Source organism: Felis catus, chromosome F1 (genome assembly GCF_018350175.1).
Source record: "Felis catus isolate Fca126 chromosome F1, F.catus_Fca126_mat1.0, whole genome shotgun sequence".
NCBI lineage: Eukaryota > Metazoa > Chordata > Mammalia > Carnivora > Felidae > Felis > Felis catus.
Window position 1 is genome coordinate 30,358,505 of NC_058384.1, and position 14,719 is coordinate 30,373,223.

Here is a 14,719-nt window from a genome sequence, read left to right on the forward strand (position 1 = left end):
GAAATGGGTGATGGGCTTTGCATATGGTAAATGCCATCCCCAAAGCCTTTATAAATGAGATATAAGAGCTATTTGAAAGACTGTAGCTCTTAGAAACAATTAAATTAAATTAAATCTGCAGATAAAATTTCTATTCTAGTTAGGGCCATTTTTAAATAAAGGCAGAGTAACTTAAGGGGCAAAAGTTAACAACTTAATCACAATAATGATAATAACATGGTCTATAAACTGGCAGATAGTCTATCAGAGTAAGAATTAGAGCCCCAAAGGTGAGACTCTTCATCATGCCTAATTTATTCACTCACATACTCCTTATTCTCAACACTGAAGCTACAGAACCAAAATACCTAAGAGCAAATATAAACCCTCAAGAAATGAAGGAAACCAAAGCATCACAAAGTGTCACCATCTACTGCCTTTTTTTCTTCATACTCCTTGTAACCTTGGACATTTCTAGAAATCTTCCAAATGGAGAAGTGAACAAAAGCATACTTCCATTACATTAGCAAGTACTGATGTTTGTAACTGGACTACACAAAGTCCCAAAAGATGCATGCAAAAAATTACTTTCCCTAATAATTCTTTCCTATTACAAAAAAAGTTGCATAACAGCTATTGCTCTATTGAACCAACCCTGCAGAAATTTCTTATTCGTGAAAGTTACTTTGCATAAAATTCCTCAATTAAATATTACTTCAGTGACAATCCTATATAGACTACCACTTTAGTAAAAGCTTAACTTTCATTAAAACATTCCCTTAAAATAATTTTTACAGAAAATAAATGTTATCTTTTCAGATAATTTCACTTAATGAGAGCAAAAACCTGTAGATCTCATAAACAAAGCCACTCATTCAATTAAGTCTGTCCTCTGATAAGAGTATTTAAAATTGCTGAATCATCTTTTCTTGCAATCAACGTCACTACTATATTTCCTTATGGATTTTCTTTCTCCCCTTTTCAAGACTCTTCTTTCCCTTGACACATTTCTAAATGTTCTCAAATAGTTTTTTAAAAATTATTTTATTTATGAAATGACTTCACAGATTTCTGATGTGATAACATAGAAAGTTCTATTTCAGTTCTCCTTGCCCAAATTTCACCAGTGAAATCTACTATCTATAGAGAAACAGAGTTATAGGTTACTTTTTTTTTTTAAAGGTAGGGGAGGGAGAGCACAATGTATCTCTAGTTCTTTCTTTTCTGCAGGTGTTCATGCTTTTGAGAATCTACTGAACGAGAGGCCCCATTAACTGCTGCTGTCCCCTCAGATTTTCCCATGCTGCTATTAAAAAATAAAAACTTAGAGGGCGCCTGGGTGGTTCCGTTGTTAAGTGTCCAACTCTTGATTTCAGCTCAGGTCATGATCTCACAGTTGTGAGACTGAGCCGAGAGTGGGATTCTCTCTCCCTCTCTCTCTGTCCCTCCCCCACTTGTCTTTCTCTCAAAATAAATAAACATTTTCAAAATATATAAAATAAAAATTAGAGGGAATTTTTTTAAGTTTATTTATTTATTTTGGGTGACAGAGCGTGAGTAGGGAAGGGGCAGAAAAATCAGGCTCCAAGCAGGCGCCACACTATCGGCATGGAGCCCAACTCCAACTCGAACTCCCAAACCATGAGATCATGACCTGAGCCGAAATCAAGAGTCAGTGGTTCAATCAACTGAGCCACCCAGGTGCTCCTTTAGAGGGAATTTTTAAGGGATAAAAAACAATTTTTTTTAATCTATCCTGGATAATTTTAAGTTTATCCCATGTGGGTATTTCAGCATTCTTAGTTAGAAGACACTGCTACCCGTTAGCATGTGCCAAGCATGTGCGAATACATCTATCAAAGAAAACCAGAAAAGGAAACCAGCAAAACGTCGCTGGTTTTGGAAGGATAGCATATTACTGGCCCTATATTTGGTTGGACTAACAGTACATCTTCTAATCCTCGATAGCTCTTGGGAAGCCTGATTAAATTCTAAAACAGTTAACTAAATGAATCTGTTAACAGGAGAGAGAAAGTGAAAGGCAAGAAAATGGAAACAAATTCTGGGTAGTGAATTTCTCTCCTAAATGAGAATTCCAATGTTTAAATGAAATACATGAGAAGCTAAAGTGTTGTTATAATTTCTAAGTCATTTTATATTTTAAGAAGCCAACCAGACAGAAGACATTTTAAAAATTTTTTATATCATTTCTAACAAAGGACCATGCAATCATCTAACTAAAGGACACTTACAAGAGTATTCTGATGAATGGTTCACCAACAGTTGTTATTATAAAAGAGTTTTCCCCAAAAAAGGATTAAGGAAATGGCAGAGAGTATGTTCATGGATGGGTTGGTTCAGGATTCTCCCTGGAAAATGGGAACATCAAGCTACAAACTACAGCATAGCAATCAGACAATGTATTCAAAGGAAATACAACCCATTTTTAATTTTAACAGAGTTGTAAAATTTCAAAAGCAGAACAGCCTATACTATTAATTCAACATAATTAGAAGAATTTTAAAGAAAGTTCACACTAACCAATTGACACTTAAGTAGAGAGAGTACTTTAAAGAATGGTGCAAATTACTTTCACTTCCTTTTTGGGAGGATATAGACATAGAAATTGATATATCCTTTTCTTCCAAGATAAATATTACAATATTCCCTTCCTGGCTACTGAGGGGGAAAAGTGAGATATCTTAAAATCCCTAAGGAAAATAGTACGAAATCTTTTAAACTCTTTTTAACCATAGGACAAAAACAAATACTGGATCAAATATAGCAAGAAATGATCATGTATAAAAGTTCAAATATGGTCTAAGCCTGATGGTCACACACTCAAATCAACCAGTACCAAACAATCAACTTAAATGTATGAATCAAGCCAGGCTTAAGTAAGGAGCAGTGGGACTTGTTAGCAAATACATACTCCACCTAAACACATTAAAATTTAAATGGAAAAAAAAAAAAAACTGCTGTAGAATCAAGAATGCCAATTTATAATGTCTTTTTTAAACACTTCAGTAAGAAAAAAAAACTTTCCCCAACATACGTGCTTCTAATCATAGTGTAAATGAGCCGGTAAATAAAATAATGAAAGTAAATTTAAAAAAATGTTAAAAAAAACAAGCTCCTCAGCTAGGATTCCTAAGGGTATATAACAAGCACAAAGTAATTACAAATAGAGAATTATATAGCGTTAAGCAAAAACACAAGCTGGCGTCATTTTAGAGAAGAGGCGGCAAAAGAACAACAAATTTAAAAAAGAAACAGTTACACCCAAAGCAGTTTTCCAAGCTGTCAACATGCCAACTCAATATAAAAGTGAAAGTAAGGGTGCCTGGGTGGCTCAGTCGGTTGAGCGTCCAAATTCGGCTCAGGTCATAATCTCACTGTTCCGTGAGTTCCAACCCTGCATCAGGTTTGCAGCTGTCAGCACAGAGCCCCTTTGGATCCTCTGTCCCCCCTTCTCTCTGCCCCTCCCCAGCTCATGCTGTCTCTCAAAAATAAATGAACATTTTAAAAAAGTCAAAAGGAACCCATAATTTATTATGATGATCTCTAAAATTAGTATTAGTTACTCAAATACTTTTCATTTTTTATTAGTTTTCATGACTTTGAAATAAATAAGAGCTCTTAACTTATACTGAAACCTTATGTTAGTTATCAAAAATATTATCACAGGGGTGCCTGGGTGGCTCAGTCGGTTGAGCATCCAACTTTGGCTCAGGTCATGATCTCAGGTTCGAGCCCCGGGTCAGGCTCTGTGCTGACAGCTCAGAGCCTGGAGCCTGCTTCAGATTCTGTGTCTCCCTCTCTCTCTGCCCCTCCCCCACTCGTGCTCTGCCTCTCTCTGTCTCAGAAATAAATAAATATTAAAAACAAAAATTTAAAAAATATATTATCACATTAAACAGCACTATAATTCCTTAAATTCTTCCTCATGTAACTTAACATGTACTTAACAGATCCAGACAAACATAAATATAGACATACCAATATTCAGTTTCCTCAACAAAGCATTTAATTAAATTTGTATCAAATATATAAAATAAAATTTTCATATGTATAAACATGTTACCTCCTGGACATCTTCTGGGTTTCTCCGAGAAACAACCTAAAACAAAACATACACAGAAATATCTCATCATTACCAAAATTTAAGATTTCAAATTTGTATAACTACTTTCAACAGTATTTGTATAAATAATCCAATTTGTTTAAAAGAAAAGAAATGCCATATTTTATCACTTAGCTATATATATATATCTTATATCACTTATATCACTCAGCTATATAATAACTTCACCATCTGAAACACGCTACAAAATTAAGAAAAAGGCAGCTAACAAAAAATCCACACACTAAAGTTCATGCATTACATTCGTAAGAGAATGCCCTGGCTTCACTCTTACTTGACATAATTCTAACAAGCTAGTCTATCCCCCTTCTGAGCCTACATATAAGGTAAAAGCAAAAAAAACAGCGGTACCCACACAAAGCGTACAAGAGACGGCTCTGTATTACTTGTTATAACTGTATGTGAATCTACAATTAGCTCAATAAATAATTTCAATTTAAAAAAAAGCAGCCACAATGGCCACACACCAATATCTGTGAGAAGTAATCACTGACCATATAACGATGAAGAAAAAAACAAAAGTAACTTATAAAACATTATAATCCTATCAGGGTTCTCAGGGACAAATAACCCTATCAATATTCCCTGAGCAAAGAGAAAGAGGGAGGATTCTTTCATATTTTTCTAATTATAAAAGCCAAAAAGTCTAACACCATTTAGAAAGATTTCCTCACTGGGGCACCTGAGTGGCTCAGTCAGTCAGGTGTCTGACTTCGGCTCAGGTCATGATCTCACAGCTCGTTGAGTTCGAGCCCCGTGTAGGGCTCTGGGCTGACAGCTCAGAGCCTGGAGCCTGCTTCAGATTCTGTGTCTCCCTCTCTCTCTGCCCCACCAGAGCTTGTGCTCTGTCTCTCTGTGTCTCTCAAAAATGAATTAACATTAATAAATAGATAGATAGATAGATAGATAGATAGATAGATAAATTTAAAAAAAGATTTCCTCACAAAACTTAAAAAAAGAAGGCTGGGTGTTTAAATCATCAAATAGCATTTTAGTGGGAAAAACTGACATTTGATACATAATACCATCTAGGCAAATGTAAAATTCATGTACTTGATGCTACAATATGCATCTTGCAAAGACAAGAAGAAAACATCAGACACATTAAAACAGTTGCCTATGGATGAGAGAAAGAAAAAAGTCTTTGATGACTGGTCACGATACCACGAACTGAAGATGATGATCAACTCAACACTACTCCTGAGGTCCAAAACAAAAAATATATATATACTATTTAAAGTCAGCCAGGGTGGCTCAGTTACCACCTGGGTGGCTCAGTCAGTTAAGTATCTGACTCTTGATTTCGGCTCAGGTCATTATCTCACACTTTCTGAGATCTAGCCCCACAACCAGCTCTGCACTGACAGATTCTCTCTTTCCCTCTCTCTCTGGCCCTCCCTGGCTCATAGTCTTCAAATAAATAAACCAACTTTAAAAAAAAAAAAAGGAAAACAAGGGGTGCCTGGGTGGCTCAGCTGGTTGAGCGGCCGACTTTGGCTCAGGTCATGATCTCACGGTCTGCGAGTTTGAGCCCCGCATCACGCTATGTGTTGGCAGCTCAGAGCCTGGAGCCTGCTTTGGATTCTGTGTCTCCCTCTCTCTCTGCTCCTCCCCTGCTTGTGCTCTCTCTGTCTCTCAAAAATAAATAAATATTTTAAAAAAATTTTTTTAAAAAGGAAAATGAACAAACTGAGCCTTCAGACCCATACTTTTATAGCTTTTAATGCTGTATTAGCAATTATCTCAACAAGTAGTATCAACTCTAAAAAATACTGTAAATTCTCTCTGATATAGGTTGCTAACTAGCATTTAGTAACTTTTTTCTGGGTGAATTTCAGTATTTTGTCATAAAATTCAGCCAATAAATTCCACAAAAGATGGAATTTAAAGTGGTGATTCCTTCTGTTTAAAGTTCATAAATTTCCACTGCAAGCGTTACCTATCATGGGTAAGATGCTAGACATATATCTTGAAAAGCCTCTTGCTACAGAGAATTCTATCCCCAAGTCATCTTCAAAATTATGACCCTAAAGCAGCGCTTCACAAACCATGCTGTACGGAATATCAATATTCTTTAAAATCAGTGCTCTTAAAGGAAGAGCTTAATGACAATTTCAGTTTACCTTTATTTAAAAAAGAAATGTTTTTTACAGCAGAATTTCTAAAGGCCTTTAATATATTATTATGCCTAGTAAATCTCCAAAAGGAAAATAAAACAGTATTTCCCCAGGTCATCTATCCACTCCACTTTTTATTTTTATCATGCTATTTGTTGTTATTTTATTTACTTAGTGCAACACCCACTAAATTTGGAATACATTTGGGAAATGTCGCTGTAATATCTGTAGTCTATCTGCCCCTGTTAATGCCAACAGCAAATTCTGAATTTAGGAAAACAAATAAGGGCTTACAGTGAAGGTAACTGTCTCCTACTGTGCTAAGAAATTAAATCCTTTACTTCATTTAATCATCCCAACAACCCTGCCTGGCAGGACAAGATAACCAAGCCCAAGAGCATCACTAATACTAAACATATTAATCAGTTACAGGCAGGACTGGATCTCAGAGCCATGATTCCAAACAAAGTAGTCCTTCCAGGACATAACCAAATCAGCCCTCCTAAAGATTAAAATTCCAAGTTTGCAAGTAATATTCCTGATGCCTATTAGGTAAATCCATTTTGTCTTTTACAGAGAAATGTAAGTCAACCAATAGCAGCCGAAGAAGTGCTTTGGCAGAGGAGAAGGCGCAAAGAAAGGGGTTTGAATACAGGCTCTAGTGCTAGCCACTAACTGCTTTTTTACCAGTTGGGTAATAAACCAAAGAAAAAGCAACCTTAAAACGAGCCCTTTTGGGGCGCCTGGGTGGCGCAGTCGGTTAAGCGTCTGACTTCAGCCAGGTCACGATCTCGCGGTCCGTGAGTTCGAGCCCCGCGTCGGGCTCTGGGCTGATGGCTCAGAGCCTGGAGCCTGTTTCCGATTCTGTGTCTCCTTCTCTCCCTGACCCTCCCCCGTTCATGCTCTGTCTCTCTCTGTCCCAAAAATAAATAAACGTTGAAAAACAAAATAAATTAAAAAAAAAAAACGAGTCCTTTTGCCTATCTTTAAAACAAAGACCTGAGGTTAGGGCTTGGCCTAGCTCAGGACCATAATAATCAACAGATCATACAGTAATTAGGTCCTCTGTATCCATTTCACAGTGTTAATTTATTTTATATAAATAATAATTTCATACAAATATAAAATATAAATATATAAATTTTATAAAAATATAAATATGTATTTATATAAATATAAAATATAAAAATAATTTATTTTATATAAATTATTTTATATAAAATTTATTTTATCTTACTTTTGAATAAGTATTACCAAGTTTCCTTAAAAGTCAAGTCTAAAATACTCATTTATCTAATTAGCATCAAAATTATGATTTGAAGTCACTCTCTTAACTCAGACCTACACAAAAGAATTGTCTTCTTCATGAGATTGATAGTTCCTAGAAAACAAAGCTACAAAAATTATTCAAACATATTATATCACCAAAAAATGATCACAAAATAAGTCCCTTTAGAACCAAGTAGGAATGAGTCAAATATAAATTTTAAGAAGCTACTTTTATGAGCAACTTATTACAGTCAAATCTGATGGCTGTTCAGCTACTAGTTTGGTAATAGCAGCGCTAAGAAGATAAAGGGTTTACAAAAGTAACATTCTTAAAACTTAGTGTCAAGATACAAATAATCAAACATGGAAAAAAGAGAGAGAGAGAGAGAGGGACATGCCCACTCTCCATTTCTCAAAGATATGACTCTCCAAATGTAGGATGGGAATAATTGGATATACAAAAATGTAAGGTTACACTAGAGTGAACATTTCCCATCGTGCCCATTAGGTAAACCAAATGGCACATTCATCAATGTAATGCACGCAATCCTGACTTTCAGACATTTGAGTTTCACAAAATCCATACTTTCATATAAATATACTGACACCTTTAAACTGCATTTCATACACACACACCTTTAAACTGCATTTCATACACACACACACACACACACACACACACACACACACACACACACACCCTGGCAAGAAGAGGAGATACCTCAAAGTGCCCAGCTCACGCAGTCCTCTTACCAAACTCAACCTTCCCTCCCACCCCGTCACCTGCATCTCAGTTCCTCTCTCCCTCTTTTCCCTGCAGAGCTGCAGGTGTCACTGGTTGGCAAGAATATGTGGGTTGGTTAATCACCTGCCAACCAGGTAGTCTGGACCCAAGAGACAGCACCTGCACAAACCATAATTAGACACTTTACGACACTGTTTAGTTCTCTGGAATGAAAGAACTCCCATATAAGATAGAGAAGTCAATGGGAAAAAAATTTAGGCATTCCACTTTCTAACAAGTTTTTACAAAAGTAGTATGTTGAAAGGAATTATTTCTTTCTACATCATTAAAATCCCAAAATCTAAAGAGAGAATAAAGAAACTACAACAGCAAGTTACCTTTGGATACTCAATAAATGTTAAAGTCGTTTTTCTCACTTCAAATTTTACCAACCATTATAGCACCACTCTAAGGTAAACTATTTTCCAAAGTTCAAGGAAAATCAAAACGCTTACTGTTAAAGTTTGCAGTTTAACATAAAATCTTAATGTGAACTCAAATGCCCAAGCATATAAGTTGTCAATAAACAAAATGAAAACAGAATTTTAAAACCTGCTTACTAAAGTTTTTGGTATGTGAGATGGTTTCCTATTAAACAATATTAAGAGTCAAAAACAAAGGTAGAATGAAACATTACTCTAGGAAAAAAGTGAACAACTTAAGAGCCATGAGTTTTCAAAATGTCTAATCATAAATAAATTTTTCAATGAATTAATCTTCCCCCACCCCCATGACTACTCCATTTACTGAAAATATTTCCAGAGTAAGCCCACACCAATTATTTCTTCAAGAAACTTTCAGGGAGCTACTGATCTAACAACTGGTAATGAGTGGTAATTCTCACCACTTTAACACTAGACATTTGTAATAATGTAAACAGTTAATTAAGGGTTTAAAATTTAGTAGGCTTGTATTTCCTTATAGTGGCTTCAGTTATTACTTGCAATGTTTATGAATATGCATTACTTTCAAAATAAAAAGCTAACAAAACCAAAAATTAAATCTGCTGCCTCTCATATACAAAAACTCCACAGTGACTATCATAATTAAAAGACTGAACGCTTTCCAAGATCAGGAACAAAGGAAGGATGTCCACTCTCATCACTCCTATTCGACCTAGTACTACAAGTCCTCGCAAGAATAAGACAAGAAAAAGAAATAAAGGACATACAGACTAGAAGGAAAAAATAAAACTGCCCCTTTTGCCACACACGTATTGTCTATGTAGGAAAAGATGAAAACTCTACCAAAAACTCCTAAACTAATAAGTAACTTTGAAAAGGTCATAGATATAAGGTCAACACAAAAATGAACTCAAATGTCTTCATACCAGCAATGAAAAAATGAAAACCAAATTTTTATTTTTTTCTCCAACCACATTTTATTTTTTATATTAAATATAATTTATTGTCAAATTGGTTTCCATACAACACCCAGTGCTCATCCCAACAGGTACCCTCCTCAATGTCCATCACCCACTTTCCCCTCTCCCCCACTCCCCATCAACCCTCAGTTTGTTCTCAGTACCTAAGAGTCTCTTATGAAAACCAAATTTTTAATACTACTTACAATAGCTACAAAAAGATGAAATGCTGAGGAATACATTTAACAATAATGTCCAGAATCTGTATACGGTCAACATAAAATGTTGAAAGAAATCATAGAACATCTAAATTAATGGCATGACATACTGTGTTCATTTGCAAATTTACAGATTCAACAGAGTAAAGATTCAATTCTCCCAAAAACTGACCCACAGATTTAATGGAATTTTAATAAAAATCCCATTAGGATTTCCTATAGATATAGACAACCTGATCTAAAATTGATATAGAAAAGCAAAGGAACTAGAATAGTCAAAACTATTTTGAAAAAGAATAAAGTTGGAGGAATCCTACTCCCTAATTTTAAGACTTACTATAAAGATAAACCTACCATAATCAAGACAGTGTGGTATAGAACAAAATAGAGAATCCAGAAACAGATCCACATATATAATGCTGACATTTTTGACAGAGATGCAATTTAAAGAAAGAAAAAAAAAGAAAAAAGGCTAGCCTCTTAAACACTGTTTTGTTGCAATTGAACATACGTGTGCAAAAATGAACCTCTGCCTAAACCTCACACCTTATACAAAAATAAACTCAAAATGAATCATAGAGCTAAATGCAAAATGCAAAACAATTTTCTAGAATGAAACACTGGGGAAAAAATTGTGACCTGGGGGTATTAAAGAATTTTTAGATCAAACACTAAAAGCACACTTCATACGAGAAAAAAAAAATTATAAACGAGAATTTACCAAAATTAAAACTTTTGGCTTTGTGAAAGACACTGTTAAGAGTGAAAAGATACACTACACACTGGGAGAAAATATTTGTAATCACATAGCTGACAACAAACTTACATCCAGAACAACTAAAGAATCTCAAAATTCAACAGTTAGAAAACAAACAACCCAATGAAAAAATGGGAAAAGACAGCCTCAAAAGGTTAAATACTGGCCGATTCTCTTTATACAACACCCTCAGAAAGACAGAAGTAGAGAGGTAGAGAGCACATCAGTGGTCACCAAAGGGCTAAGAGGTGGGGAGACAAGTGTGAAAAAGAGATAGCATGAGGGAGTGTTTGGGGATGTGGAACTGTTCTGTTTCCTGATGATGGTGGTGGATATTTGAATCTATATGTGTAAAGATTCACAGAAGTATATAACAAGTCAATTTTACTGTATATCAGTTTAAAAAGGAACACTTAGAAAAACAATGCCTCTTTCCAGGCCTCTCTCAAGTTCCTGCAGTATCTCCCAGCTAGGCAGCAAGAACACAAAGTTAAAAAGGCAGCCCACCCTCAGGGGAGGAAGCAAACAAGTACATTATGACAAAGGCTTTTATGGAAGAACATATAACACACATGGGGTTCTACACCTAAGAAAGGCTTCCTGGAGAGCACAGGGCAAGAGCTGACACTTCAGATGAGCAGGGATGCCAACACAAAAGAGAACTTTCCAGACGGAGGAAACAGCATCTAACAGAGAGGTAAGGAGGTAAGGCGGGGGGGGGGGGGGGGGGGGGGGGGGGGGGGGGGGGGGGGGGGGCGGAAATGTACTACCATACTTGGGAAACTACAAATAATTCCTTTCCCTAGCACAAGCAGGCCATATACGAGAATATGGTCAGGAATTGAAAGCAGGTTCCTTCCAAGCAATACAACTAGTGTTTCAATTTGAAGCCTTAGAAATGGCAATTTTCAGACTCAAATCAAGCTAAGTACTTCTTCCCTTCATTCCCTACTCCCTTTTTTGTTCACATTATCACAGTTACTCTATTTTCCATGTACCCATCAGTTTTGCCAAACTACAGTAAGGCCCTGTGAGGACACATAGGTCTCCCCATACATACACCCATGGAATCTAATGAAATGTGTTTTATAACATAGGTAGTCAACAGCACAGCACTGGGATAAAAGCACTGTGACTCAGGCCAGTCTACTAGGCTCAAATCTAGACTCCACCCCTGGCTAGCCATGTGACCCTGGGCAAGTTACTTAACCTCTCTGGGCCCCAATTTCCTCATTGATAACATAAGAATAATAATAGCATCTACTCATTGGGCTGCTGTGGAAAATGTCCTAATTTATATAAAACGCTTAGAACAGTGCTTGACTCATAGTAAGCATCATGTGTTTGCACTTAATACTCAACAAATGTTAGCAACATAAAATGAGGACTTACATATTCTCAGTCTGAAAACAAACCTAAATTGCTTTAAGTATACACAAGACTTGCACACTGAAAATGAGAAAATGTCGCTTAAAGAGCTACATAAATGGAAGATACATGGATCAGAAGATTCAATCAGAAGATTCAAGATATCAGTATCGCTAAGATGTCTTCTTCTGTAGAAGCTGATCTACATTCTCAAAGTACGCCAATCAAAATCTGGGTAGGCATGTTTATAGAATTTGCCAAACTGATTCTAAACTTTATACAGAAATGCAAACAATCTAGAACAGCCAAGACAATTTTGAGAAAGAGAACCTACTTTCAAGACTTAGTTTAAAGCCACAGTAAACAAGGTTGTATTCCATCAAGAAAAAAGAAAGCATACGTCCATACAAAGACTTATATACAAATGGTCGTGATAACTATACTCACGATAGCCAAAAATTGGAAACAACCCAACTCAACAGGAGAATGGATTCACTGTAGTATAACCATACAATGGAGTATCGGTCAGCAATAAAAAAGAGTAAAAACAACAACAGAGATGAATCTCAAGTACTCATGTTAAGTTACGAAGTCAAACCAAAAAACAAAGTGCATACTGTATGATTCCATTTATATCAAATTCTAGAAAATACAACCTGATCTACAGTGACAGAAAAATGACCAGTGGTTCCCTAGGGACAGGGGATTGAGAGGGGGGAACCAAATGCAAAGAGGCCTGGGGGAACTTGTGCAGAGATGACCATGGCAGTGGTGACACATACATTTGTCCAAACTCATCAAATTGTACAAACAAAGCTGGTGAATCTGATTGCACATAAATTGTGCTTCAATTCAAAATACAGACATAAGGCAACAACACGTTTTAAAAATAAAAGTATAGTAGGATGCCTAGGTGGCTCAGTTAAGTGTCCGGCTCTTGATTTTGGCTCAAGTCAGGATCTCATGGTAGCGAGATCAAGTCCTGGGCCAGTTCCATGCTGAACATGGAGCCCGCTTGGGATTCTCTTTTTCCCTCCCTTTCTGCTCTTCCCCATGCAGGCATGCACTCTCTCTCTCTCAAAATAAATAAGCAAAAAACAATAATTTTTAAAAATTAAAATGAAAGCATACCTTTTGCTTTCCATACTTGCAGAAAGAATACAGGCAAGAATTTGCCATTCATTTAATGCTGTTGAGAAATCTGCATTACAGTATGAGTTTTGTTAACATAACATGGTGAAACAACCAAAAACACTGGTAATGGTTCTTGTAGATCTGTGTCTTCTTTAAGTAAGGAACCAAGGAAATCTCTAAAACAACTTTCCAATTCTTAATAGAAATATTTATTCTAGATAAAAATTGATGAACAACACAGAACTTTTCTAGGAAATCTGTTAGCCAGCGTGTGACTGGCCATAAGGTTGGTCAAGCCTGCTAGGTTCCAGAGAAATGCAAAACTAAGCACAAAGGAGTCTTAAAAAGATGAGAGAGCTCTTATGCTACCTAAAACTTAACAATGGTACTTACTTCCCATGATTCTAATTCTACTTCTACATAAAGAACGCTATAAGGATCAAGAATATAGGGACTGCTTCCTAAAGCTAGAAGAAAATCAATAGTAGGAAACACAGAAGACATCCCTAATCTTTAGCTCATGAAGTTGTCTCAGGGGAGCACTACTTACTTGGTTAATTCTCCTGAGGAAAGATGTTTTTCTCCTTAAGTCTCACAAAATAATAAATATTTTACTTGTTTCATAATATTACACATAATTTTTCTAAAAAGTTTATCTCCATGATGACCCTCAAGCCTTAAAATGAAAAAAGCAAACCAGAAGCCAAAAATGAGGAAATAGCCATTTACAAGGAGAAAAAAAACAAAGCGTAAGCAATTTCCAGTTCAAATAACCATGGCAATATGTAGCATGCATATCATAGAGATTTGGTTAGTTCTAAGGAAATGTGCTACTTCATGTTCTAATTTATGTTGTCATACATTAGCTGTTGGTCATAAAAATTAGTTCACAGCCTAAGAAAAGATACTTAAGATGTAAATGAGGTTAACCTTTCCTTCTGCGAAGTAAGACTACAAGTAATAGTCATACCCAGTGTTTCCTATTCGAGTTCCACACACATACACAGCTTCAGGGCTTTATGGGCTCTATCCCTCCCATTCACCCCTCTGCCTACCACGCCCTCTGCTTTTCTCTCACCTGTCTGGATTCTTCCCATCCTTCACCACCTATCTTAATTCTTCTCCTTCTCCCTTGAGCCAGAGCAACCTCTCTATCTTCTGAAATCCCACAGCTCTTTTCTGCAGTCTCTTAAAGCATTTAACATTCTCTCTTACTACTTTAAGTCCAGTTTAGTCTCTTCTATGAATATCCTTGAAAGGAAGGGACATGCTTTATTCAGTCTTGTATTCCTCATAGCACTTAGTGCCTCAAACCAAACATGTATTGATTGGAGGTGCTGCCTAGAATGCCGAGGAAAACATTCCACCGATTTCTTGTCAACACTGTGTGCCATACACTGCCTCAGGTGATGTAAAAGGAAACAAATACCAGTGATGGAGACCTACTGTCGATCTACTAAGAGACACTGACATGTAACCAGGTTAATACAATATAATTGAGGTACATGTTATCATAAGGGATGAACAGGGTGCTGTGAAGGGAACACTACGTATGTTAAAGATTGTTCTAATTCCATGAACTACGT

General features: G+C 36.3%; 1 protein-coding gene across 13 annotated transcripts in view; it reads right to left on the reverse strand.

The window, feature by feature from the left end:
* RPS6KC1 (ribosomal protein S6 kinase C1) overlaps positions 1-14,719 on the reverse strand; it is a 347,664-nt gene that overhangs the window by 331,289 nt on the left and 1,656 nt on the right. For all 13 annotated transcript variants that reach the window (XM_045048944.1, XM_045048943.1, XM_023247759.2 and 10 more), the window contains exon 2: positions 4,064-4,099. In XM_045048944.1, coding sequence (XP_044904879.1) covers positions 4,064-4,099 — 36 coding nt within the window. The remainder of the gene's footprint in view (positions 1-4,063; positions 4,100-14,719) is intronic.